This window comes from Salmo salar, chromosome 26, assembly GCF_965601325.2.
Source record: "Salmo salar chromosome 26, fSalSal1, whole genome shotgun sequence".
NCBI classification, from domain to species: domain Eukaryota; kingdom Metazoa; phylum Chordata; class Actinopteri; order Salmoniformes; family Salmonidae; genus Salmo; species Salmo salar.
Genome location: NC_138316.1, coordinates 20,219,503 through 20,246,993, shown reverse-complemented (window position 1 = coordinate 20,246,993; position 27,491 = coordinate 20,219,503). Strand labels below are relative to the sequence as shown.

Genomic DNA, 27,491 nt, shown 5'->3' with positions numbered 1-27,491 from the left:
GCATTTTTTAAAATCTTTTTTTTCACTTGGATATTGACTGTTACTGTGTGTAAATTTCAGGCTGTAAGGCAACAAAAGGTGAACATTTTGAAAGGTGGTGGTGACTTTCTATACCCATGGTATATAATGTTTTGGTCGGAGGCCACCTAGTGGCCAGGGGCCCTAAGCAACCGTTTAAGACGCTTATGTTTAAGACCCTAAGCGACTGATTAAGATGCAGATGCTGGAATCTGACCTGAAGCCCCACTCCAGGTAGAGAGAGGTCAGCCTTTATAATATAATAGACATGCAAGACACATAGCACTCAGACATACATTACATACCAACCTGGAAAGCATAGCTTATAGATTACTTAACCATGTACCTTGGGGTCAATAGGTGTCCCTAGGTGTCCCTACTTCACACCGACATGCATACTTTCTCATGTACAGAGATATGAAAATAACTCCAAAAACACCACTTCAAGTCTGGGTGAGGGAAGAGAAAGTCTTTAATAGATTTTCCTCCTTTCACCATTTCTGTCTATACCCCATGCAATATCTGACCCTGAACAGTCAGTGAGTGACCCTGGATAACCTGCCAAGAGTTGATCTCAGTCTGAGAAGGTTTGCCTCAAGTGCTCAAAGGGGAAGTGGAACAGTCAGATTTTCTGAACAGGCTAAGTGCGCCCTCTGCAGTTATGTTACATATCCTACACTCACAGTTATCACTGAATTATCAGTATGTAGCCTGTTACAAAGTATTCACACATTAGGCCTACACCCCTACAGAATAAAACCTAACATCTATCCAAAGCAAGAGACACACAACACATTTAGCAGGCTCTACAAATTTATTTTTCATTTATTTCCTTTTTAAAAAAAAAACATTTTTACGAGTAACTTTACAATTTTTAACAGTACCAACATCTGCATGGACATTGATCCTGAAGATAAAAAACATGAAATTGTTCTTACTTCACCACTGCCACATCACTATCATTAATTAACATGCCAACACAACTCACCCAACCATGATCTAATAAAGATAACATACTATTGAGCTGTGGTCTTAATTGATTTGATGATTTTAAAAGAACAATTCCTGATCAATTCTTAATTGTGTGTATCATATTCCCTGTGTGTAATGTGCATTGTGCAAAGGTGGATAAGGGAGAGGATTGGCTGGCTGAGTCAAAGTCTATTTTTGGGTTACTAGTGTCCATGTAACAGCCTCTACTTCATGTTATGTTCATATAGTAGTACGGCCGTATGCAACAACACCACGTCAGGGGTGTCAAACTCATTTTGCCCCAGGGGCCGCATTCGGTCTTCAATGAGGCTCGGAGGGCTGTAGTGAAAATGTGTTGTATTTCCTCGAAGTGGTTAATAGGGAGCCCCCCCCCCCCCCCCCCCCCAAAAAAATACATTTTCAATTATGTGTGTGTATGTGTGCATGTTTAGACCACACAACTTTTTTCTCCTCTCTGTATAGTAGCTGCTGCTGCTTGGTCTGCTTCTCAGAGGCAGGTGTGGACAGGAGCCATGGGCATGCTGTGGGCAGACTTTATGGGCATGTCTGCCCCCTCTCCATGTCTGTACACCTCAGTGCCCGTCTGTGTGGGCACCAGAGGCACCACTGGCAGAGCTGTTGGAGAGAGACAGCCATCAGACTGGCATTACACACACTGAGACTGAAATTGCATGGCTTTTACTACAGGTCCGTAACAGTACTCTTTCAGGACATTAAGTTAGCGTTGGTGAGCTAATCCCCTAAAAAAAGACACTAAGGTGGTAATTATAGGAATATTAATGATGGGAGACAGACATCAACATCCCTCAGGTGAGCTCAGAGCTGTAGGGACAGAGCCTGACGACCAGGGCTGGTGAGAGGGCCCAGGTTCCTGTGAAGCGAGGCTGGGTTAGAGGGCCTGAAACAAGGGGAGCAGTCTGGGCCATGTGCCCCCTGTGGGGCCAGGCTGGCTCTGTGAGGGTGATAAAACACTGGGGACTGTGAGATCACTGTGTGTTATTCCTCTGTTTGACAGCGTGGGGGCATTACTCAGGTAGTCTCTTCCCACAGCTACTGTGGAGCACCATGAGGCTGGCGAGACAGACTATTACTTAGGAGCACCATGCTGCTTGGTGTTGTGAGGAGATCTCAGTGAAGCAAACCTGTTGACTCAGTCTGGGACACAGGTAGGAAACCAGCGTCTGAGGTTTCACGCACCTGCTGCACCGCTAAATACAGGTGTGTGTGTGTGTGTGTGTGTGTGTGTGTATAAAGGTGTCATGCAAGGTGATTATGATGTATTTGTTTGCTCTAGCTAGCTAATGCATAATAGTACACAATGTATATTGACCTGTCCATGGATGCATTTTGGGGTACTCACAGCTAGGTACAGGTAGGATGACTGATGTGAAGTTGCTAGGCAACCCGACATGGCCTCCTAGCAGGTCCTGAGACAAGGTGTGATCTTGGGGTTGGGGGAACGCCATTACATTTGAGTTAGAACCTGAGGAGGACCAGAGAAGAGAATAGCTGTATACTACTACACTACTACACTGATCCAGTTACTACAACAGCTCAAAGGTTACCCTCATTAAGAATACTCTCAAGTCAGTAATGAGAGTTCACCATGAAACAGTATGATAACAACATAAGTGAAGACACAATGCACAGTGGACAGATTAGATTGTGGGAATTGAAAGTTGACCTATTTTAGGTTTTAATTGTTATTGACCTCTGTTGTTGATCTGTAAGGCAACCCAGTGAAAGTTAGTGGTATTCAGTTTGAGGGTTTTTACTGTAAGTATCTCCCCTCTGGAGTGTACCGTGCCCTGTGCATTGTCTCAGGCCCCCAGTGGCCCCCTCCCCCAGCAGCATCTCCTGCAGCAGGCTGTCCACGCTGGGCTCCCCCAGGAGCCTGGCCAGCTGTAGGGTCTCCACCATCTGCCAGGCCACACTCTGCAGGGGGGGCAGCATCAGCAGCAGCTCCCCAAACGCCCCCGCTGCTCACAGGTGGCCTCGTCCAGCAGCACCTGGGCCTGGAAACGCAGCCGCCGCACTGTCTGAGGGGCCTCCAGCCCTGGGCAGGCTGAGAGACAGGGGGAGAGAGAGGTAGGAGAGATACTGAGATAGTGCGAGAGAGAGAGAGAGAGAGAGAGAGAGAGAGAGAGAGAGAGAGAGAGAGAGAGAGAGAGAGAGAGAGAGAGAGAGAGAGAGAGAGAGGAGAGAGAGAGAGAGAGAGAGAGAGAGAGAGAGGAGAGAGAGAGAGAGAGAGAGAGAGAGAGAGAGAGAGAGAGAGAGAGAGAGAGAGAGAGAGAGAGAGAGAGAGAGAGAGAGAGAGAGAGAGAGAGAGAGAGAGAGAGAGAGGAGAGAGAAAAAATCTAATTGATCCCCTCAAATTTGGAAAATATCACATTTGGTTAAAACTGAAAAAATAACTGTGTTCCTTTGCGCAATATATATCCCCCCCCTCAGAATCCCCATATTACTCAGAGGAGATCTTCCCCACCCTTGAGGAAGAGACGTGCCATTTCCAGGCTAAGGGAAATGTGCTCAACAAATGCGCGCACAGGAACACTACCTGATCTAACGAGCACACGAGGGGACAGCTTTATTACAGACCATACTGTTTCTAACTGTCTTAATCTCCCCCATAGAAACAACAGTGACCAGCACCATCAACAAAAACGGAAGGGATCTTTTGCAGCTCTGTAGAAGCCTGGGTCTGTACTTTGTCAATGGTAGGTTACGGAGGAACTCTTTGGGGAGATTCACCTACTGCTCACCTCTTGGCAACAGTACAGTAGACTATATGATCACAGACATTGACCCTTTCTCTCTCTTTCTCAGCTCATTCAGTGTCAAGCCACTAACACCTCTGTCTGATCACAGCCAAATTACATTGTTCCTCAAAAGAATATGAATATGTCATTGAACCAATTGCACTTTATGGCAGTGTGGTGTGGGGTCCACTTGCAAAACAAGATTTCATCAAATGGGACAAACACCCCATTGAAACCCTGCATGCAGAGTTCTGTAAGATTCGCCTACATGTCCAGAGGAAAACTACAAACAATGCATGCAGGGCAGAATTAGGCCAATATCCACTAATAATAAAAACTCAAAAAAGAGCAATTAAGTTTTGGAAACATCTAAAATACAGTGACCCCCTCTCATACCATTACCAAGCCCTGCAATGCCAAGAGCTGAGCAAAGAAAATAGTCCCCCTCATCCAGCTGGTCCTGGGGCTGAGTTCACGAACCTGTTCTACTAACACACTGAAGCCTCAGGACCAGAACATCCAATCAATCAGAATAAACCAAATTACAACACTGCCAAAACAAAACGACATTGCTTATTGGGAAACACAAGCACAAACACAAAGCAAAATGCAGGTGCTATCTGGCCCTAAATCGACAGTACACCGTGGCTAACTATTTGACCATGGTTACTGATCAAAACCTTAGAAAAACCTTGACAAAGTACAGGCTCAGTGAGCACAGCCTTGCCATTGAGAAGGGTAGACACAGGAAAACCTGGCTCCCTGTAGAGGAAAGGCTGTGCAACCACTGACAAAATGTGAAAAATATAAAACAATTAGAGAGTGTCATTTCCCCAAATTTGAAACCCTTATTAAAGGTTTCAAAGACCTCTCTGATGAGGACAGGCTACCCGTCCTGTTGGGGAGGACGCAGAGAGCTGTGTGTTGGCAGCGCACTACATTGCTGCCTGCCATAAGTTGAGGGACAGTGTCTGACAGACCAATCAACCTGCACATGTACTCTACTGTATGCTTATTGTTATTGTTGAATGTATGGTTATTTTGACCCTTGGTTATTGTTGTTACTGTTGTCCCCTTGACAATTCTCTTTTTTTTTCTTCATATTGTAAATATCCAAAAAAAGCTTTGGTAATATGTACATTGTTACGTCATGCCAATAAAGCAAATTTAATTGAATTGAGAGAGAGAGAGAGAGAGAGAGAGAGAGAGAGAGAGAGAGAGAGAGAGGAGTCCTCAATCTATACATAATAACCCATAATGACAAAGCAAAAACAGGTTGAAGTCGGAAGTTTAAATACACTTAGGTTGGAGTCATATTTTCCTCCCTCATGATGACATCTATTTTGTGAAGTGCACCAGTCCCTCCTGCAGCAAAGCACTCCCACAACATGATGCTGCCACCCCCGTGCTTCATGGTTGGGATGGTGTTCTTCGGCTTGCAAGCCTCCCCCTTTTTCCTCCAAACATAACGATGGTCATTATGGCCAAACAGTTCTATTTTTGTTTCATTAGACCAGAGGACATTTCTCCAAAAAGTACGATCTTTGTCCCCATGTGCAGTTGCAAACCGTAGTCTGGCTTTTTTATGGCGGTTTTGGAATTTTCCAAGCTGTTTAAAGGCACAGTCAACTTACTGTATGTAAACTTCTGACCCACTGGAATTGTGATACAGTGAATTATTAGTGAAATAATCTGTCTGTAAACAATTGTTGGAAAAATGACTTGTGTCATGCACAAAGTGCATGTTAACAAGAAATTTGTGGAGTGGTTGAAAAACGAGTTTTAATGACTCCAACCTAAATGTATGTAAACTTCCGACTTCAACTGTAGATAGATACCTGTGGTAATGGCAATCAATAATCAATGAACAGCAGCGTAATGGTAGTAATAAATCTAATCAATACTAATTTTAGCAGCAGCGTAGGTGTCAGGGGGAGCAGTAGTTGTTAGCCATTTAACAGTCTTATGGCCATGGGATGGAAGCTGTTTAGGAGTCTTTTGGTTTGAGCTTTGATGCAAAGGTATTGTCTGACGGACAGGAGCATTGAGAACAGTCCATGTCTCGGGTGGCTGTAGTCTTTGGCAATTTTTCAGGCCTTTCTCAGAGACCGTGTGGCATGTACTGTCACACCCTTATCTGTTTCACCTGTCTTTGTGCTTGTCTCCACTCCGCGCCCAGGTGTCGTCCATCTTCCTCATTATCCCCAGTGTATTTATACCTGTGTTATCAGTTTGTCTGTTGCCAGTTTGTTTTGTTCGTCAAGCCTACCAGCGTTTTTCCCCCTGCTCCTGTCTGTTTCTAGTTCCTGTTTTCTAGTTTGATCATTCTGCCTGCCCTGACCCTGCCTGCCGTTTCTGTACCTTGTCACACCACCCTGGATTATTGACCTCTGCCTGCCCTGACCCCGAGACTGCCTGCTGTTCTGTACCTTTTGGACTCTGATCTGGATTACTGACCTCTGCCTGCCCTTGACCTGTCGTTTTGCCTGCCCCCTGTTCTAGTAAAAAACTTGTATTACTTTGACATTGTGTGCATCTGGGTCTTCCCTGAAACGTGATATGTACATCTTGGATGGCTGGGAGCTCATCCCCAGTGATGCGCTGGGCCATCGACACCACCCTCTGTAGGGCCTTCCGGTCGAGGGTGGTGCAGTTGCCATACCAGACAGTGATGCTCTCGATGGTGCATCTGTAAAAGCCTAAGGATTTGAGGGGCCATGCCAAAACGTTTCAGCCTTCTAAGGGAGAAGAGGCACTGCCGTGCTGGTGTGAGAGGACCATGTTAAGTCCTCAGTGATGTGGACACTGAGGAACTTGCTCTTGACCCTCTCCACTGTGGCCCCATCGATGTGGATGGGTGTGTGCACCCGCCCCTGTTTCCTGTAGTACATGATCAGCTTCTTGGTGTTGCTGATTTTGAGGGAGAGGTTGTAATCCTGGCACCACACTTCCAGGTCTCTGACCTCCTCCCTGTAGGCCGTCTCATGGCTGTTGGTGATCAGGCCTACCACCGTCGTGTCAACGGACAAACTTGATGATGGAGTTGGAGTCGTGCGTGGCCACGCAATCATGGGAGAACAGGGAGTATAAGCACACACCGCTGGGGGGCCCATGTGTTGAGGGTCTGCTTGGCGGGTTGAGTAACAGTGGTCTGGGACTTTAACTCCCCTAGTGGCGAAGGAGACGTGTTGAGCATCACCTGTCTTAGTGATGTGGAATTAAAATCACTGGCAACAAGAAAAGCAGCCTCCGGGTGCATTGTTTCTTGCTTGTTTATAGTCTTGTACAGTTCGTCAAGTGCCAGCTTGATGTTGTTGTTGTCTTGAGGTGGAATATACCCTGAGTGTACAAAACATTAAGAACACCTTCTCTTTCCATGACAAAGACTGACCAGGTGAATCCAGGTGGAACTTATGATCCCCTATTGATGTCACTTTTTAAATCCACTTCCATCAGTGCAACTCAATAGTAGGAAGGTGTTCTTAATGTTTTGTACACTTAGTGTATTTAGCAGTCACGATAACAGTTGTAGGTACACAAAGAGCCCTGGGCAGATGAATCCAAGTTGAAGTTTGAAGTCGTAATTGAGGTTATTAACTACCGATCTGATGTATAAAAGATTCCGTCGATCATAGGAAAATGATAAACGCCAAAAGAATCACAAAATAGCAAAGTTGGGTCAGAGCACGTAAGACGGCAGCCATACAGTACGGCGCCATCTTTACATAGAGTACATGAGAGACACATACATGTACAGCCCTGAGACAGAGAGAATGGGAGATTAAAAGAGACAAATCCTCAAGCTGCGGCCCTATGAGAATAGAGAGAGATGGGATTGCTGTGGGGACATTATACAATATAGTTCTTTACTAATTTAAATGCATTATGTGTAATAAACTAAACAGAAATGATTAGAGAAAGGTTAGGTAAAGGTAGTAGGGCAGGGTCACACAGGACAGAGCTGAGCACACGTGCAGATGACTGACTCTGTAGGTAGTCAGTCATCTGTGTCAGACTTGGCCTGATGCTGCTGTGTACTGCTGTGCACTGCTGTGCCAGTTTGGCCAGTCAGTCTGTCAGACCGGTGGCCTGGCTCTGCTGCTGTAATCACCGCCTCAGGCCAACAGGCTGTAAAGTCCAGCAGCCAGTCACCTCTCCCTGCCAGGACCTCGCCCAGATATGAATAGTTTATTTCCAGAACACGATGAAACCAGACCGCCAGGCCAAGACAGGGTGCCAAGGACAGAGCACAGAGAGAGCAGAGACAGTCTCAGGAGAGAACAACTGTGAAATAAAAAGATTCCTGGCGAAAGTCTCTTCCTTTGTCTGAGGACAGAGGAGAGGTGAGAAGAGATGAGGAGGGGCAGGGGCAGGGGGGTGGCTGGTGGCGACCAAAGGACTGACTGACCAGGACTGAAGAAGACTATGGTTTTAAGGCAGGCAAACTCGCTGTCGGTGATGTCCAACTCTCTCAGAGGCTTGACCAGCTCCTCCAGGATCCGGGCAGCCACCCTGGACACCTCCACCTCAGGACCGCTCACTGGGATCACAAAGTAATTACCTGCAAACACAATCCACAAATGAAATACTTATAATATAAGTTAAGTAAAACTGTAAGTATAAATGTATACATTAGGTAAGTCTGCTTTTTCATTCTATAACAAAGATGAGAGCACATCCCAGACTCAGCTGAGATCTATATATTTTACCCAGAAGGATAATGTCATTGTAAGGCAGGGAGCGTCGAGCCACCCCTAGGATGAGGTGTTCAGCAGAGTGGGCTCGTAACAGGGATACCTGCACACAGACAAGACACAGCACAGAGACAACACACAGCAGCCATTACACAGACAGCCCTCCCTGCAACGTGAGTATTCCAACAGCTAGTGATCCAAAACCCAACACAAAGACAGCTGGGCTGAATGTGACCGCCTGCTTAGACAGATGCAGCTCATATGTTCATACAGACACATTAAGTAGGATAACATCCAAAGTTCCATACCCTGTCGTCAACAGGGAGGCTGCAGAACTCGGGGATGCGCTTGGCCCACTGCACCAGCAGGAGGAGCTGCTGCTTCATGGACTCACACACGTCCCCCACGCGCGCTATCTTCTTGGTGTTGATGTCACAGCTCATAGGGGAGGTCAGGGCTGGAAACTGAGAGTGGCACACAATAATGAGAGGTTCCACATTGGCCCTAGGTGTCAGTGTAATGTGAGAATGAAGAGAGGGTTGGAGGAGATGGATGGGGCAGGGTGCAGGGGTGAGATGATGGGTGCTTGGACAATCGTGAAGGGCAGAGTAAGCAGAGGCAGGTAGGGTATTGGGTGGGGGAAAGGTCACTTCAGAGAATGGTGGTAATAGAGAATATAAGGGTGTAAGATGAGAAATAGATTTTGGATGTGTGTTGTTGGTGGGTCTGTCTCTGGAACAATGCTGTTGGATGGTGATCAGAGCCCCTTCAGCACACAGCTCACATTGAGGAGACATTGCATGAAAACTTGACCCAAATGGAAAACAGCCTGGCCAAATTTTGTGGTTCATTTGTCAATCATCCAATTAATTTCTGCCGCATTCCTTTCGCATACAAAGAGGATATCTGGTTGTTATTATGTATTTGAAGCCAATTGAATGCTGGCACACAATCCAAGCCCAGGCACTGCCATTACATAGGACTGCTGTGATCAGATGTGAGTCTCTCTGGGCAATTTGGCAATTTTTAAGAAGTAACTGAATCCAGCCTGCAGCTAGAATCTCCAGGGGACCTTAATGGCCGGCTGTCTAAAGTGCAGCCTGTATCCTCTCCATCTCTAGCCCTGCCACTGCTGTGTTCCTGAGAAACAGATAAGGGGCTCTACTCTGGGCTGGATGGGAAATGGAAGCCTCTGGAGCACTTTGTGGCTGTGAATAGGGAGAGGTTTTATAGTGACAATCTCTTACCTGATGCATGCTGGCCTCTGCCTTTAGCAGTACACTGATTGACAGAGTGCCCAGCCCCTGTCCCTCTCCTCTGCGGCTGCTGATGCGGTCCCGCTCGTTCTGCACAGCTGGAAATAAAAGAATAGGAGGGAGGGAGAGTCCCTGGATTTCTTGTGTTCACTGTTTTACTTGGACAAAGTATACTCAATGGAGGGGTAATGTTGTAATTATAGCACACACCTACACTGAACAGAAATCTAAATGCAACACGTAAAGTGTTGTTCCCATGTTTCATGAGCTGAAATAAAATATCCCAGGAAGTTTCCATTCGCACAAAAGCTTATTTCTCTCAAATGTTGGGCACAAATTTCATTACATCCCTGTTAGTGAGCTTTTCTCCTTTGCCAAGATAATCCATTCACCTGACAGGTGTGGCATATCAAGAAGCTGATTAAACAGCATAATCGATTCATTACACCTTGTGCTGAGGACAAAAAAAGGCAACTTTAAAATGTGCAGTTTTATCACACAACACAATGCCACAGACGTCTCAAGTTTTGAGGAAGCGTGCAATTGGCATGCTGACTGCAGGAATGTCCACCAGAACTGTTGGCAGAGAATTTAATGTTAATTTCTCTACCATAAGCCACCAACGTTGTTTTAGAGAATTTGGTAGTACGTCCAACTGGCCTCACAACCGCAGACAACATGTATGGCGTCATGTGGGCGAGCGGTTTGCTGATGTCAACGTTGTGAGCAGAGTGCCCCATGGTGGCGGTGGGGTTATGGTATAGGCAGGCATAAGGTACAGACAACGAACATAATTGCATTTTATCCATGGCAATTTGAATGCACAGAGATACCGTGATGAGATCCTGAGGCCCATTGTGAGGCAATTGTTTTTTGGTATCTGTGACCAACAGATGCATATATGTATACCCAGGTATGTGAAATCCATAAATTAGGGCTTAATGAATTTATTTCAATTGACTACTTCCTTATATGAACTGTAACTCAGTAAAATATTTGATATTGTTGCATCTTGCGTTAATAATTTTTGTTATACATTTAATTTTGACACTCATCTGTATTGAGACTATTTCAGAGCAAATTCAATTTCCAAATTCCCCATTCGAAGAAAAGTAACATCTCTAATTATCATTCTGATTTTGCCAACATATTAAACCTGACTATGTAATTAGGCAAAGGAAGGCATGACGGGAGGCTGACAGTACAGGGCCTGATGATTGGGATTGTGTCTGACAGAGGAGACTGTCTCATAGTGACCTCTGTGCCTGTGTCATTACAATGGATGACCTCAGCCTGATTTCAGTCTGCTCCACAAAGTCAGACAACAAGCCCCAGTCTGAGAGCAATCAGTCACCACAGCTGACCTCTCAGCAGCCAATCAGGACCCTATTAATCAAACTGGAGCTGCAGAGACAGAGAGAGAGAGAGACCTCTGCCTTGGAGACATGGCCATGGGTGATGATGTCACAAATTAGTCCTCCATGGAGCATAAGTGAAGTGATAGATTGAAAGTGGCTGTGGACATTCAGCAAGGAGAATAGGAGGAGTACAATTAATGATCGTTGTCAAAAATGGTTTGTTAGAATTTGTTGTCCGCATTAATGTACAATTGAAACACATTACACCAAAGGCTTATACACATTTTCAAAATGGCATGTTCTGATATTTTCTGGCATAGCTTTGCTGTTTCTTAAATGCTATTTGAGTGGTCTGCAAAATTAATACGGCAAATGTTTGAATCTTTCTCTCTGACCATCACTAAGGGGGCTCAGCTCAGCTTCAGTTTCTCTCTTACGTAACATTCCTCTGGAATGAGGGCTCAGCAAAGATAAGTATTTCTCTCTTGGAAAAGCCAGAGCAAATATTTGCCCATGCTCTGCCATGTTAATTATTCATGTGAAGGGCCATTCATGGATCCTCTAATCCCGTCTCTCTCTCCTGGTTATCTGCTGCAGCCAGTGGAAGATAAGGTCTACAGTGCACACTGCAAACAGCCACTCACTCAGTATTGCTCAAGAGAGCGGCATGTTGATCTTGTTGCTTTTCCCCCACAGTAAGAGGCGCATACACTCTTAGAAAAAAGGGTTCCAAAAGGGTTCTTCGGCTGTCCCCATAGGAGAACCCTTTTTGGTTCCAGATAGAACCCTTTTGGGTTCCATGTAGAGGGTTCTACCGGGGCCCAAAAAGTTTTCTTCAAAGAGTGCTCCTATGGAATAGCCAAAAAACCCTTTTAGGTTCTAGATACCCCTGCACATCGACTCGGTACTGTTACCCCATGTATTTATTCTTTGTGTTATTAGATTTCTAATATTCTGTTGTTTATGAAGCATGTGACAAATACAATTTGATTTGAAATAGTACCTTGTAGACTATACCCCACTCACTACTCCTGCCTGAGCCTCCACTACCCACCCCCGTCTGGCGTGCCTGGCAACCCCAATTCCCCCCTTGGCGTTGGACATGGTTATGTAATGTGGGTAAATATTGTGATTTGTCAACTTGCATATATGCTTATGGCTTTAAAAACAAAATGCTGTGTGTGTATGTGCGTGTGCGTGTGTGTGCTGGTAGGCTTTAAAATATATATATTTTGAATTAATAATGTGGCAATGAATTGTGTAATTACTTTGTAGTGTGGTGCCATACAGTATGTAAAATCTATGTCATGATTAAACAAAAAAACATCTCTCTCACCTTCCTTTCTCATGCCTGCTTGGAAACATTTCCGAAGCCTGCAGTAACGGCATTGGTTCCTCTTGTCTTTGTCCACAACACATTGTCTGCTGAACCTGCCGCCCCCCCCCCCCCCCCCCCCCACACACACACACACACACATACGCACACAATTAGATACACTTCAATACAAGACAACAGTTGTAAGATTCTGTATCGCACAATCAGACATAAGTCTCACACTATGGGCTTCTGTAATTGTGATGGTGTCAGATCAGTGCTGTACAATTTCTGTGTTGTGGGCATACACATGTTCAGACAGGCTCCTAACACTTAGTTCCAGACATATAGCCACCTTTCATAGAAACCTGCGAAATGACAACTCCTATAGTCTATACAGTGTGGTAAAATTGACTTCTCACATGTAAGAGAGTAAAACTCATCACACCATTGACTTGGAGTCTTCAATCACTGTATTAAGGTTATTTTCTCTTTGTCTGAACAAAACCTAGATACTATGACACAGAAGTTGGCTTTCTATTCTTGGCCAATGCAACTCTCATACTTTTCACTTCACAATGGATGTGGCTGAGAACCGTACCACCAGAAAAAGTTATCAGTTATTGAGATGGGGATTGAACACTGTGAAAGAAAGTACTTTACCAGAATTTCAGCTAAAAAAATTGACCAGCTGCCCTAGTCGTTGGCAGTAAATTTGTCTCTATATTGTCATGTGGGTCGGAGGTGGACAATAGTGAGCATAATAATAATTCCAATGATCTGCAGTTCTAACAGAACCTTGGTGGTATCTCAAATGCAGTCGTCTGGGAATCCGTAGGCGAGCGAGTAAACTCCCACTACCATCCGTTCTTCTTGCTAACGTGCAATCATTGGAGAAAAAAAATTGATGACCTACGATTAAGATTATCCTAACAACGGGACATCAAAAACTGTAACATCTTATGTTTCACGAGACGTGGCTGAACGATGATACGGACAATATAGAGCTAGCAGGATTTTTCATGTATCGGCAGAACAGAGACGCTACCTCTGGTAAGACGAGGGGTGGGGGTGTGTGTCCATTTGTCAATAACAGCTGGTGCGCGATGTCTAATATTAAAGAAGTCTCGAGGTATTGCTCGCCTGAGGTAGAGTACCTTATGATAAGCTGTAGACCACACTCTCTCTACCAAGAGAGTTCTCATCTATATTATTCGTAGCCGTCTATTTACCACCACAGAACGAAGCTGGCACTAAGACCGCTTTCAACCAACTGTATAAGTCCATGAGCAAAGACGAAAATGCTCACCCAGAAGCGGCACTCCAAGTGGCCGGGGACTTTAATGCAGGCAAACTTAAATCAGTTTTACCAATTTTTTACCAGCATGTCACATGTGCAACCAGAGAAAAAAAACCCTAGACCACCTTTACGCCACACACAGAGATGCATACAAAGCTCTCCCCCGTCCTCCATTTGGCAAATCTGACCATAATTCTATCCTCCTGATTCCTGCTTACAAGCAAAAACTGAAGTACCAGCGACTCGCTCAATACGGAAGTGGTCAGATGATGCGGATGCTACTCTACAGGTCTGTTTTGCTAGCACAGACTGGAATATGTTCCGGGATTCATCCAATGGCATTGAGGAGTACACCACCTCAGTCATCGGCTTCATCAATAAGTGCATCGACGACGTCATCCCCACAGTGACTGTAAGTACATATCCCAACCAGAAGCCATGGATTACAGGCAACATCTGCATCGAGCTAAAGGCTAGAGCTGCCGCTTTCAAGGAGCGGGACTCTAACCTGGACGCTTATAAGAAATCCCGTTATGCCCTCAGACAAACCATCAAACAAGCAAAGCGTCAATACAGGATTAAGACTGAATCCTACTACACCGGCTCTGACGCTCGTCGGATGTGGCAGGGCTTGAAAACTATTACGGATTACAAAGGAAAACCCAGACGTGAGCTGCCCAGTGACGCAAGCCTACCTGACGAGCTAAATGCCTTTTATGCTCGCTTCCGAGGCAAGCAACACTGAAGCATGCACGAGAGCACCAGCTGTTCTGGATGACTGTGTGATAACGCTCTCGGTAGCCGATGTGAACAAAACCTTTAAACAGGTCAACATTCACAAAGCCGCTGGGCCAGACGGATTACCAGGACGTGTACTCAAAGCATGCGCGGACCAACTGTCAAGTGTCTTCACTGACATTTTCAACCTCTCCCTGTCTGAGTCTGTAATACATACATGTTTCAAGCAGACCACAATAGTCCCTGTGCCCAAGGAAGTGAAGGTAACCTGCCTAAATGATTACCACCCCACCAGCATGTCCAGAGACACTGTACCAGCACCCCAGCATACCCCTGTCTGCACATTATGCCCTGAATCTATTCTACCACGCCCAGAAATCTGCTCCTTTTATTCTCTGTCCCCAACGCACTAGACGACCAGTTTTGATAGCCTTTAGCTGTACCCTCATCCTACTCCTCCTCTGTTCCTCAGGTGATGTGGAGGTTAACCCAGGCCCTGCGTGTCTCCAGGCACTCTCATTTGTTGACTTCTGTAATCGAAAAAGCCTTGGTTTCATGCATGTTAACATCAGAAGCCTCCTCCCTAAGTTTGTTTTACTCACTGCTTTAGCACACTCCGCCAACCCTGATGTTCTTGCCATGTCTGAATCCTGGCTTAGGAAGGCCACCAAAAATTCTGAGATTTCCATACCCAACTACAACATTTTCCGTCAAGATAGAACTGCCAAAGTGGGCGGAGTTGCAATCTACTGTAGAGATAGCTTGCAAAGTTCTGTCATACTTTCCAGGTCTATGCTCAAACAGTTCGAGCCTCTAATTTTAAAATGAATCTCTCCAGAAATAAGTCTCTCACTGTTGCCGCCTGTTATAGACCCCCCTCAGCTCCCAGCTGTGCCCTGGACACCATATGTGAATTGATTGCCCCTCATCTATCTTCAGACTTCATTCTATTAGGTGATCTAAACTGGGATATGCTTAACACCCCAGCACTCCTACAATCTAAGATAGATGCCCTCAATCTCACACAAATTATGAAGGAACCCACCAGGTACAACCCTAAATCTGTAAACATGGGCACCCTCATAGATATTATCCTGACCAACTTGCCCTCCAAATACACCTCTGCTGTTTTCAATCAGGACCTCAGCGATCACTGCCTCATTGCCTGCATTCGCTATGGGTCCGCGGTCAAATGACCACCCCTCATCACTGTCAAACGCTCCCTAAAACACTTATACGAGCAGGCCTTTCTAATCGACCTGGCCCGGGTATCCTGGAAGGATATTGACCTCATCCCGTCAGTCGAGGATGCGAGGTCGTTCTTTAAAAGTAATTTCCTCACCATCTTAAATAAGCATGCCCTTTTCAAAAAATGTAGAACTATGAACAGATATTGTCCTTGGTTCACTCCAGACCTGACTGCCCTTGACCAGCACAAAAACATCCTGTGGCGGACTGCAATAGCATCGAATAGTCCCCGCGATATGCAACTGTTCAGGGAAGTCAGGAACCAATACACACAGTCAGTCAGGAAAGCAAAGACTAGCTTTTTCAAACAGAAATTTGCATCCTGTAGCTCTAACTCCAAAAAGTTTTGGGACACTGTAAAGTCCATGGAGAACAAGAGCACCTCCTCCCAGCTGCCCAATGCACTGAGGCTAGGTAACACGGTCACCACTGATAAATCCATGATAATCGACAATTTCAATAAGCATTTCTCTACGGCTGGCCATGCTTTCCTCCTGGCTACCCCAACCCCGGCCAACAGCTCTGCACCCCTCGCAGCAACTTGCCCGAGCCTCCCCAGCTTCTCCTTCACCCAAATCCAGATAGCATATTTTCTGAAAGAGCTGCAAAACCTGGACCCGTACAAATCAGCTGAGCTAGACAATCTGGACCCTCTCTTTCTAAAATTATCCGCCACCATTGTTGCAACCCCTATTACCTGTCTGTTCAACCTCTCTTTCGTATCATCCGAGATCCCTAAAGATTGGAAAGCTGCCTATATCCATCCTGCCCTGCCTTTCTAAAGTCTTCGAAAGCCAAGTTAATAAACAGATCACTGACCATTTCGAATCCCACCCTACCTTCTCTGCTGTACAATCCGGTTTCCGAGCTGGTCACAGGTGCACCTCAGCCACGCTCAAGGTACTATATCATAACTGCCATCGATAAAAGGCAGTACTGTGCAGCCATCTTCATCGACCTGGCCAAGGCTTTCGACTCTGTCAATCACTGTATTCTTATCGGAAGACTCAATAGCCTTGGTTTCTCAAATGACTGCCTCGCCTGGTTCACCAACTACTTCGCAGACAGAGTTCAGTGTGTCAAATCGGAGGGCCTGTTGTCCGGACCTCTGGCAATCTCTATGGGGGTACCACAGGGTTCAATTCTCGGGCTGACTCTTTTCTCTGTATATATCAACGATGTCCCTCTTGCTGCGGGTGATTCCCTGATCCACCTCTACGCAGACGACACCATTCTGTATACATCTGGCCCTTCTTTGGACACTGTGTTAACTAACCTCCAAACGAGCTTCAATGCCATACAACACTCCTTCCGTGCCTCCAACTGCTCTTAAACGCTAGTAAAACCAAATGCATGCTTTTCAACCGTTCACTGCCCACACTCGCCCGGCCGACTAGCATTACTACTCTGGACGGTTCTGACCTAGAATATGTGGACAACTACAAATACCTACGTGCCTGGCTAGAATGTAAACTCTACTTCCAGACTCATATTAAACATCTCCGATCCAAAATCAAATCTAGAATCGGTTTTCTATTTCGCAACAAAGCCTCCTTCACTCACGCCGCCAAACTTACCCTCGTAAAACTGACTATCCTACCGATCCTCGACTTCAGCGATGTCATTTACAAAATAGCTTCCAATACTCTACTCAGTAAACTGGATGCAGTCTATCACAGTGCCATGCGTTTTGTTACCAAAGCCCCTTATACCACCCACCACTGCGACCTGTATGCTCTAGTCGGCTGGCCCTCGCTACATATTCGTCGCCAGACCCACTGGCTCCAGGTCATCTATAAGTCTATGCTAGGTAAAGCTCCACCTTATCTCAGCTCACTGGTCATGATAACAACACCCACCCTCCTTTGGCCTCCTTTCCTTCCAGTTCTCTGCTGCCAGTGACTGGAACAAATTGCAAAAATTGCTGAAGCTGGAGACTTATATTTTCCTCACTAACTTTAAATGTCAGATATCTGAGCAGCTAACTGATCGCTGCAGCTGTACATAGTCCATCTGTAAATAGCCCACCCAATCTACCTACCTCATCCCCATATTGTTTTTATTAACTTTTCTGCTCTTTTGCACACCAGTATCACTACTTGCACATCATCATCTGCTCATCTATCCCTTCAGTATTATTGTAATTACTTCGCTACTATGGCCTATTTATTGCCTTACCTCCTCACGCCATTTGAACACACTGTATATAGACTTTCTTTTTCTTTCTATTGTGTTATTGACTGTACGCTTGTTTATTCCATGTGTAACTCTGTGTTGTTGTTTGTGTCGCACTGCTTTGCTTTATCTTGGCCAGGTCGCAGTTGTAAATGAGAACTTGTTCTCAACTAGCCTACCTGGTTAAATTAATGTGAAATATTTTTTTCTTTTTTTAAACACTTTGGCACTCAGGTCGGTAGTCATGAAGTGCTTTGAAAGGCTGGTCATGGCTCACATCAACAGCATCCTCCCGGACACCCTAGACCCACTCTCATTCGCATACCGCCCCAACAGATCCACAGATGACGCAATCTCTCTCGCACTCCACACTGCCCTTTCTCACCTGGACAAAAGGAGCACCTATGTGAGAATGTAGTTCATTGACTACAGCTCAGCGTTTAACACCATAGTGCCCATGAAGCTCATCATCATGCTAAGGACCCTGGGACTAAACACCTCCCTCTGCAACTGGATCCTGGACTTCCTGACGGGCCACCCCCAGGTGGTACGAGTAGGCAACAACACATCTGCCACACTGATCCTTAACACTGGGGCCCCTCAGGGGTGTGTACTTAGTCCCCTCCTGTATTCCCTGTTCACCCACGACTGCGTGGCTAAACACGACTCCAACACCATCATTAAGTTTGCTGACGACACAACAGTGGTAGGCCTGATCACCGACAACGACGAGACGGCCTATAGGAAGGAGGTCAGAGAACTGGCAGTGTGGTGTCAGGACAACAACCTCTCCCTCAATGTGAGCAAGACAAAGGAGCTGATCGTGGACTACAGGAAAAGGCAGGCCAAACAGGCCCCCATTAACATCGACAGGGCTGTAGTGGAGCGGGTCGAGAGTTTCAAGTTCCCTGGTGTTCACATCACCAACAAACTATCATGGTCCAAACATACCAAGACAGTCGTGAAGAGGGCACGACAAAACCTTTTCCCCCTCAGGAGACTGAAAAGATTTGGCATGGGTCCCCAGATCCTCAAAAGGTTCTACAGCTGCACCATCGAGAGCATCCTGACCGGTTGCATCACCGCCTGGTATGGCAACTGCTCGGCATCTGACCGTAAGGCGCTACAGAGGGTAGTGCGAACGGCCCAGAACCCCACTGGGGTCAAGCTTTCTGCCATTCAGGACCTATACAATAGACGGTGTCAGAGGAAAGCCCATAAAACTGTCAGAGACTCCAGTCACCCAAGTTATAGACTGTTTTCTCTGCTACCGCACGGCAAGCGGTACCGGAGCACCAAGTCTAGGACCAAAAGGCTCCTCAACCACTTCTACCCCCAAGCCATAAGACTGCTGAACAATTAATAAAATCGCCACCGGACAATTTACATTGACCCCCCTCTTTTTTGTACACTGCTGCTACTCGCTGTTTATTATCTATGCATAGTCACTTCACCCCCACCTACATGTACAAATTACCTCAACTAACCTGTACCCCCGCACACTGACTCGATACCGGTGCCCCCTGTATATAGCCCCGTTATTGTTATTCTTATTGTGTTACTTTTTATTATAACTTTTTATTTTAGTCTACTTGGGAAATATTTTCTTAACTCTTCTTGAACTGCACTGTTGGATAAGGGCTTGTAAGTAAGCATTTCACGGTAAAGTCTACACTTGTTGTATTCGGCGCATGTGACAAATAAAGTTTGATTTGATTTGAAATGACACCCTATTTCCAATTTAGTGCCTTATTAATATGTCTCAGGTCAAAAGTAGCGCACTATATGGGGATCCAGCCTGGTCTCATAGACTAGACGTAACAGAATAATTGTAAATCCGGGACACTGAAATTAGTATGATACAGTATGTTACATTTGGTATGGTTACATAAGACAGATGGTTACTTAAAGTAGGGTGGTTGGTCGAGGTGGATGGGTGGGTGTATAATGCAAACGTCTAGAAACCAATAGGTTGCGAGTTTGAATCTCATCACGGACAACTTCATCATTTTAGCTAATTAGCAACTTTTCAACTAAATACTTTTTAGCTACTTTGCAACTACTTAGCATGTTAGCGAACCCTTCCCCTAACCCTTTTAGCTAACCTTTCCCCTAACCCTAACCTTCACCCTTTTAGCTAACCCTTCCCCTAAACCTAGCCCTTTAACCTAGTCCTAAACTTAACCTTAACCCTAACCTTCACCCTTTTAGCTAACCCTTCCCCTAAACCTAGCCCTTTAACCTAGTCCTAAACTTAACCTTAACCTTAACCACCAAGTTGTAATTGGCCCGTGCAACCCAAGGCTTGATACCAGCATAAACAGAAACCCTCTTAAACCTAACCACCAACCCCTAGCTTATGCTAATGTTAGCCACCTAGCCACCTAGCTAGAATTCATCTCATATATTTAGCAAATTCATAACATATTGTACGTTTTGCAAATTCGTAACATATAATATGAATTGTAATTCGTAACATATAATACTAAATGGGTGATGGACATCCACAAATGAATACATACAGTTGAAGTCTGAAGTTTCCATACACTTAGATTGGAGTCATTAAAACTCATTTTTCAACCACTCCACAAATTTCTTGTTAACAAACTATAGTTTTGGCAAGTCGGTTAGGACATCTACTTTGTGCATGACACAAGTCATTTTTCCAACAATTGTTTACAGACAGATTATTTCACTTGTAATTCACTGTATCACAATTCCAGTGGGTCAGAAGTTTACATACACTAAGTTGACTGTGCCTTTAAACAGCTTGGAAAATTCCAGAAAATTATGTCATGGCTTTAGAAGTTTCTGATAGGCTAATTGACATCATTTGAGTCAATTGGAGGTGTACCTGTGGATGTATTTCAAGGCCTACCTTAAACTCAGTGCCTCTTTTCTTGACATCATGGGAAAATCATAAGAAATCAGCCAAGACCTCAGAAAAATAATTGTAGACCTCCAATACTTGGGAGCAATTTCCAAACGCCTGAAGGTACCACGTTCATCTGTAAAAACAATAGTACACAAGTATAAACACCATGGGACCACGCAGCCGTCATACCGCTCAGGAAGGAGACGCGTTCTGTCTCCTAGAGATGAACGTACGTTGGTGCAAAAAGTGCAAATCAATCCCAGAACAACAGCAAAGGACCTTGTGAAGATTCTGGAGGAAACAGGTACAAAAGTATCTATATCCACAGTAAAACGAGTCCTATATCGACATAACCTGATAAGCCGCTCAGCAAGGAAGAAGCCACTGCTCCAAAACCTCCATAAAAAGCCAGACTACGGTTTGCAACTGCACATGGGGACAAAGATCATACTTTTTGGAGAAATGTCCTCTGGTCTGATGAAACAAAAATAGAACTGTTTGGCCATAATGACCATCGTTACGTTTGGAGGAAAAAGTCAGAGGCTTGCAAGCCGAAGAACATCAACCGTGAAGCACGGGGGTGGCAGCATCATGTTGTGGGGGTGCTTTGCTGCAGAAGGGACTGGTGCACTTCACAAAATAGATGGCATCATGAGGAGAAAAATTATGTGGATATATTGAAGCAACATCTCAAGACATCAGTCAGGAAGTTAAAGCTTGGTTGCAAATGGGTCTTCCAAATGAACAATGACCCCAAGCATACTTCCAAAGTTGTGGAAAAATGGCAACAAAGTCAAGGTATTGGTGTGGCCATCACAAAGCCCTGACCTCAATCCCATAGACAATTTGTGGGCAGAACTGAAAAAGCGTGTGAGCAAGGAGGCCTACAAACCTGACTCAGTTACACCAGCTCTGTCAGGAGGAAAGGGCCAAAATTCACCCAACTTATTGTGGGACGTTTGTGGAAGGCTACCCAAAATGTTTGACCCAAGTTAAACAATTTAAAGGCAATGCTACCAAATACTAATTGAGTGTATGTAAACTTCTGACCCACTGGGAATGTGATGACAGAAATAAAAGCTGAAATAAATAATTCTCTCTACTATTATTCTGACATGTCACATTCTTAAAATAAAGTGGTGATCCTAACTGACCTAAAACAGGGAATTTTTACTAGGATTAAATGTCAGGAATTGTGAAAAACTGATTTTAAATGTATTTGGCTAAGGTGTATGTAAACTTCCCACTTCAACTGTACCATACGAACCGAACCGTTACATATCATATCAAATGGAGTGTTGCGGATTTATTTACAGAATAATACGAAATGCTCTGAGAACAGGTTGGATCAGATAAAAAAATAGGGCAATATATTGTGAATAGGGTGTCATTTGAGATGTAGTCCTCTTTTTCAGTGACCTGTGTGGTGATGAGTCTCACCTGCAGGTGTAGGCGTGGTTCTTCCTGACGCTCCTCCTGAAGAAGCCCTTGCAGCCGTCGCAGCTGGAAGCACCGTAGTGTTTACCTGTGGCCCTGTCTGCACATATTGAACACACGCTCCCATTGGTCTGTGGCAGCAGAGGGGCAGGCTCTGGCATCATCAACTCTGCCAGTCAATCACAAGAAAAGTATTGAGATTCATACACTACAGCACACTGGAGGTCTGGTGTGTAGCTACTGCATGTGCTCAATTGACTCTTGACACTTGGGGACAGACATGCGAGGATATATATTACTGATGACCTCAGGCTAACATTAGAAAGCTTTGGAGATGCACAATGGAATATGGGTCTTGTAGGACACTGTTCTACTTTTACAGAGCAGCCCCCATTGCTGATGAATAAGTTAACATCTCCGAGCCTTGCTAATAAGCCCCAACAGCGTCTGCAGAGAGCGGATCACTCAGCTGAGAGATTGTCAATGCTGTGTGACAGCAGATAAGCACGATTACAGAGCGAATAATTAATCAACGCCATCATCAACTAAGGTGATTAATGAATCCCTGTTCATTCCACCTCTGTGAAGGGAAATAACCTTGTGCTGCACATAAAAACGCACAACTTTCAAAGACAGAAATGTGTTGATTGTGAGCTGATAGGGCTGTAAGAACAATGGCAGAGTTGTGTTGATCCCCAGGTCTGATGAGGTTTGGAGGGGGTAATAAAAGCAGGGTTATAGGTAGAGATATCACTGCTGTATGTTGCTGCCAGACTCACAGGCCCTCAGAGGACCACTGCTGCTTATTACTCAGAGGAAGAGGAAACTCCCCATTTAATTAAAGCAGATTCAGGTCAGTGGCAAAGACAAAGTCCACTGGCTAATTTTACACTGGGAGCTCCGTTTTAATTCAATCTCCCTCAGTGTTGCTCTAAATTGTGTCCTGTCAGTGTTGGATCGCTGCAGGATTGTCTCTCTTAAAACCACTGACCGTCAAATATACTTTGTTGGTGTAGTGTTTGTGCAGTCACAGGGACAATGCCCCCAGGCTGTAATGTATTTAAATTGCACACTTAGAGTTGGGAGACTGAGCAGCCAGGGATAACAATTTAACATGGAGAATGCTTTCTGTGGTCAAAGATCAATTCGATTGAATTAAGAGATTAGAATACATCTGCCACACAGCTATCTGCCTTGGAGAGCAGTCTGCTGGTAAAGCATCTCCTTAAAAGTGCCAAAGAAAGGACCTGATTCAGCAGAACAGACTCCTAATGATGATAATGATAAATTCAAATTAGATTATAAGGGAAAGCAGAGGAGGGAGGTCTTTAGATCACTCTCAGTATTGCCGGGAGTAATGCCCGTTGTATTCACAGCATTTTGTGGAATGAGAGCTGATGTCATTGTATCCATGCCATGAGAAAATTGTCTTACAAATTCCTGTGTGCATGAGAGCTACAGTGGCAACAAAAAGTATGTGAACCCTTTGGAATTACCTGGATTTCTGCATAAATTAGTCATACAATTTGATTTGATCTTCATCTTAGTCACAACAATAGACAAACACAGTGTGCTTAAACCAATAACACACAAATTATTGTATTTTTCTTGTCTATGAATACATAATTATGAATACATAATTTAACATACACAGTGTAGGGTGGAAGAAGTATGTGAACCCCTAGGCTAATGACTTTTCCAAAAGCTAATTTGAGTCAGGAGTCAGCTAACCTGGAGTCCAAACAAAGAGATGAGATTGGAGATGTTGGTTAAAGCTGCCCTGCCCTATAAAAAACACTCACAAAATGTGAGTTTGCTATTCACAAGAAGCATTGCCTGATGTGAACCATGCCTCGAACAAAAGAGATCTCAGAAGACCTGAGATTAAGAATTGTTGACTTGCATAAAGCTGGAAAGGGTTACAAAAGTATCTCTAAAAGCCTTGATGTTCATCAGTCCACGGTAAGACAAATTGTCTATAAATGGAGCAAGTTCAGCACCTTTGCTACTCTCCCTAGGAGTGGCCGTCCTGCAAAGATGACTGCAAGAGCACAGTGCAGAATGCTCAATGAGGTTAAGAAGAATCCTAGAGTGTCAGCTAAAGTCTTACAGAAATCTGTGGAACATGCTAACATCTCTGTTGACGAGTCCATGATACGTAAAACACTAAACAAGAATGGTGTTCATGGGAGGACACCACGGAAGAAGCCACTGCTGTCCAAAAAAAACATTGCTGCACGTCGGAAGTTCGCAAAATAACACCTGGATTTTACACAGCCCTTCTGGCAAAATATTCTGTGGACAGATTAAACTAAAGTTGAGTTGTTTGGAAGGAAGGAAAACACAACACTGTGTGGAGAAAGAAAAGGCACAGCACACCAACATCAAAACCTCATCCCAACTGTAAAGTATGGTGGAGGGAGCATCATGGTTTGGGGCTGCTTTGCTGCCTCAGGGCCTGGACAGCTTGCTATCATCAACGGAAAAATGAATTCCCAAGTTTTCAGAATATAAGGCTATGTTTCCGCCAATTGAAGCTCAACAGAAGTTGAGTGATGCAACAGGACAACGACCCAAAACACAGAAGTAAATCAACAACAGAATGGCTTCAACAGAAGAAAATATGCCTTCTGGAGTGGCCCAGTCAGAGTCCTGACCTCAACCCGATTTAAAATGCTGTGGTATGACCTCGAGTGGTTCACACCAGACATCCTAAGAATATTGCTGAACTGAAAGTTTTGTAAAGCTGAATGGTCCAAAATTTGTTCTGACCATTGTGCAGGTCTGATCCGCAACTACAGAAAACTTTTGGTTGAGTTTATTGCTGCCAAAGGAGGGTCAACCAGTTATTAAATCAAAGGGTTCACATACTTTTCCACCCTATACTGTGAATGTTTACACGGTGTGTTCAATAAAGACATGAAAACGTATAATTGTTTGTGTGTTATTAGTTTAAGCAGACTGTGTTTGTCTATTGTTGTGACTCAGATAAAATTTTATGACCAATTTATGCAGAAATCCAGGTAATTCCAAAAGGTTCACGTACTTTTTCTTGCCACTGTACATTGTAAAATGCTGAGAGTACTTTTTAAAACCATGTTCTTCCAAGGGCACTATGTCTCTTATGCAAGCCTGTTTTTTTCCCATCTGAATGGAAAGAACAGGTTTTAAAAAGTTACCAAGATCTACTCATGAATTTGAACCTATAAAAATGAATGGATATTCAATATTTTATATTATTTGAATGTCCTTTGAATGTCATACAAAAACCCTCCCTCAAATGTCAGACCAGTGTTTTGGTATTGTTGTGCACCAGTCTATGAGTGAAAGACAGACAGGTAAAGGTGTCATTATACCAGACGTACCTGTCTCTACAGGAAACACCCTGAGGTTGTCAAACTCCAGCATGGTGTAGGAGGGATCAAGGGTGGTGCTGTAATCTGTGGTGTCCAGATCCAGCACGTTCCCTGACAGCTTCATGGTTCTGGTCACTGCTTCAGGAGGCCACACTAGGCCCAAAACAAAAGTCTGATTTATATGAGCAAAGGAACCAAAACAGGCTGCTGCACGACCTTCCTCTTCAGTTCACCACTCTGTTCCAAAATTACCCACTTTTTCAGCACAATCACTTAATTCCTCTGTGTCTTCCTGATTGTCTAGCTGAGGTAAATCAATGTGTTGTCATTCTGTATGACGCTGCTATTCCTCCACTCGTCACAGGCCTCCAAAGTCCTGGTTCCTTTTAGATTCTTCCTTTTCTCATCCCAGTATTCCTGGCAGGCAGTTCTTACTCAGATTGTATAACAGAACAAGTTATCCAGTATGTATTTAGCTGGTAGCTAATGTTCCAATCAGTGTGACAGATCCCAAACGGCCTTCCAAAGGAGGGAAAGAGAGAGACACTGAGATTTGGCCCACTGTCTGTTTGCGACTCTCTTATCAGAGTAGAGTATAATAAAGGTGAGGGTTCAGATCTAGGCAGGTAAACATGACTCACTGGGAAGAGAAAAAACAGCCGATACAGTCAAGGAGCTACCTTATCTTAATCACTTTTACGGCTGAGGAAAAAAGGACAGCAAAAACTAAAGTATATGACCTGATCAAAGGTCATCATTACAGTGTGTTATCAGTTACTGCAGGTCAGTTGAGAATTCAAGGTATTTCAGTACCGTTGATCAATGTTTGATATTTGTAATTTCAGTAGACTTCTATGGACAAAAGATGCCAGATTCTCAAGTTTGTGTGTTATTGTAACTGGATGAGAGAGAGTGCCATATTTCACCACTGGGGGCAGAGTTTGCTAGTTCAACCGGTCTGCACTCTCCTCTGTTTCACAACGGGGAGGGGCTTCTTTCTTCACCTTTGCCCATGTGGGGAGCATGCCATCAGCTGTTTGGAGGTATTGATCAGAGGTAGAGTGATAACGTGTTTGCAAATAAAACTATACCTCCCCTGGGCCCCTTTATACAGATAGTGAATGCACTGTAGATAGCCTTTCTCTCTGACTTGTCTCTACATAAAACACAGGTTCAAAGCAGTGGAGGGTCATCTATGTCAATCTACAATATAGTGACATTAGTATCTTCACAAAGCCACTTTGTGGTCTATCTACTGTTCTAGTAATGGAGTAACATAATAATATAAAGCACCATATTAAGAATAATATCATATTGTTTTTAGATTAGGAAAAAAATGCCTATTGCGTTTATAATGTGAAACAAAGCAGTGGACAGTAAAGTCCAACATGTATTTTTCATTTTGAGCATCCCAAAATGGACAGAGATCTCATATTAATGTCCTTCATTTTTAATAGAGTAAATTCCCAGACATCTATAAAAATGGACGTCTGGGTTGAAGAACTAAAATTTTTTTTAAATATGAGCCAAATCCTTTGTGTGCAAGAAATCAATAGTCTGTCTGATATTATAACTGAACAATAATCAATAGTCTGTCTTATATTATAACTGAACAATAATCAATAGTCTGTCTTATATTATAACTGAACAAATTGAGCATGCTAATGTTAACATTACCTCCACATCAGTAGAGGCTGCAGAGGGGAGGATGGCTCATAATAATAGCTGGAATGGAGTAAATCAAATGGTATGAACCACATGGAAACCACGTCGTTGATGTGTTTGATGCCATTCCATTGACTCCATTCCAGACATTATTATGAGCCATCCTCCCCTCAGCAGCCTCCACTGCTCCACATGGCAGAGACGATATGATGATGACAAGTTCATACAGTTTACAGTGCATTCAATACACTCGCAAACTTCTCAGCTCCCCCACTGACATATCATAGTCATACTGGGGCCATTT

The 27,491-nt window shown here is 44.3% G+C and overlaps 1 protein-coding gene across 1 annotated transcript; it reads right to left on the bottom strand.

Moving 5' to 3' along the window:
* Positions 1 to 813: 813 nt before the first annotated feature.
* Positions 814 to 26,117, bottom strand: LOC106587347 (hepatocyte nuclear factor 4-beta). Its single transcript, XM_045708220.2, is given in 12 exon segments — positions 814 to 1,626; positions 2,372 to 2,494; positions 2,814 to 2,990; positions 2,993 to 3,076; positions 8,179 to 8,331; positions 8,480 to 8,567; positions 8,773 to 8,928; positions 9,712 to 9,818; positions 12,415 to 12,509; positions 22,170 to 22,335; positions 25,532 to 25,675; positions 25,779 to 26,117. Coding segments are annotated over 12 exon segments (1,422 nt in total). The 5' UTR covers positions 25,780 to 26,117; the 3' UTR covers positions 814 to 1,498.
* Between the last annotated feature and the right edge of the window lie 1,374 nt (positions 26,118 to 27,491).